Source organism: Myotis daubentonii, chromosome X, assembly GCF_963259705.1.
Source record: "Myotis daubentonii chromosome X, mMyoDau2.1, whole genome shotgun sequence".
NCBI classification, from domain to species: Eukaryota; Metazoa; Chordata; class Mammalia; order Chiroptera; family Vespertilionidae; genus Myotis; species Myotis daubentonii.
In genome coordinates this window covers 102,777,505-102,779,004 of record NC_081861.1, presented here as the reverse complement: position 1 = coordinate 102,779,004, position 1,500 = coordinate 102,777,505, and the positions used below count along the sequence as shown (strand labels likewise).

Below are 1,500 nucleotides of genomic sequence, written 5' to 3'. Positions count from 1 at the left end.
CATTGCTGAATTCTTTTTTTAAAAAAAAATATATATATTATTGATTTTTTACAGAGAGAAAGGGAGAGAGATAGAGAGTTAGAAACATCGATGGGTGAGAAACATCGATCAGCTGCCTCCTGCACATCTCCTTCTGGGGATGTGCCTGCAACCCAGGTACATGCTCTTGACCAGAATCGAACCTGGGACCTTTCAGTCCGCAGGCCGACGCTCTATCCACTGAGCCAAACCGGTTTCGGCTGAATTCTTTTTTTTATTATTTAATAGAGGTTTATTTTTCAAAATGTACAGGCGGTGTGATCTGTTGTTCATGCGTCTTCTCCAGCAGCTGGGGTGTCCCCACCCTTGGTGTTTCTGGTGTAAATCACTTGAGCTCTGCGCTTTGAGACTAGTTTAATAAGGCCTTTACTAAGGAGCTCCTGAAGGGCTGCCCTGGACAAGGAGCCACGAATCTTCAGCCTCTCAGAGACCACTGCTGGGGTTACAAGCTTGTAGTTGGGAACTTCCTTACAGAGCTTGTCGTATATAGCTTTGTCAAACAAGACCAGATTACTGAGCTTGTCCTGAACTTTGCCTTTAAACCACTTCTTTTTGGCCTGGCCCCCAACTTGTTCACAGGGTCTGTCTTTCTTGGCTGACTTTCCAACATCTTTCTTCTTCTTGTGGTCCTTGGGCAACATCGTGGGACTAGGAGAGCAGGGATGTGCTGCTGCCTCCCCAAGATGTTGGCCCAAGAGAAACTCATTTATTAAGTCTAATAATTTTTTGATGGAGTCTTTAGGGTTTTCTGTTTACAATACAGTGTCATTTGAGAATAATGATAGTTTTACATCTTCTTCTCCAATTTGGATACCTTTTATTTCTTCTTCTTGTCTAATTGCTATGGCTAGCCCTTCCAGTACTATGTCAAACAGAAGTGCCCATATTCTATTTCAATGTTTTCTATACATAGATTGATGTCCCTAGTTATGTCTCATTTTAATCTTCTGATTATTCAGCTTAAGCAATGAAATTTTCCTGCCCAGATAGATGTACATATAAGTGTCACAGGAAAACACTTTGGACAGCTGTTTGATAGAGAAAGGCTAAGATCCTTCTTGTTTGATGCACTAAAAAAATATGGAACCCTGGTTGGTGAGCCTCGGTTGAGCACTATTCCATGCATTGAAGTGTTACCGGTTCTATTCTCAGTTGGGGCACATGCGCAGGTTGTGGGTTTGGTCCTGTTGGGATGGGTATGGGAGGCAACTAACCAATTTTTCTCACATCAATGTTTCTCTCCTTTCCTCTCTCTCTAAAATCAATAAAATTATATATTTAAAAAAAGAAATGGGCATTTTTACAATAAAGTTTATTTTTTGAAATGAACAAATTAAAAGAAAGTTTTCTCCTTTCCTCTAAGTAGAAGCACTTGCCAGAGTTACTAACTAGTTCTTCTACAGCCACAAAATAATTCCTCACATTGGGATGCTTCACATTTGATAAGTAGCACGCCTGGAA

The 1,500-nt window shown here is 40.7% G+C and overlaps 1 protein-coding gene across 1 annotated transcript; it reads right to left on the bottom strand.

Moving 5' to 3' along the window:
- Nucleotides 1–253: 253 nt before the first annotated feature.
- Nucleotides 254–680, bottom strand: LOC132224237 (small ribosomal subunit protein eS25-like). The gene has a single exon (XM_059679344.1). It carries the CDS (start codon nt 678–680, stop codon nt 309–311), a length of 372 nt encoding a protein of 123 aa, XP_059535327.1. The 3' UTR covers nt 254–308.
- Between the last annotated feature and the right edge of the window lie 820 nt (nt 681–1,500).

Coding starts and splice junctions, on each gene's coding strand:
- LOC132224237 (XM_059679344.1), bottom strand. CDS start 680: ATGTTGCCCAAGGACCACAAGAAGAAGAAAGATGTTGGAAAGTCAGCC.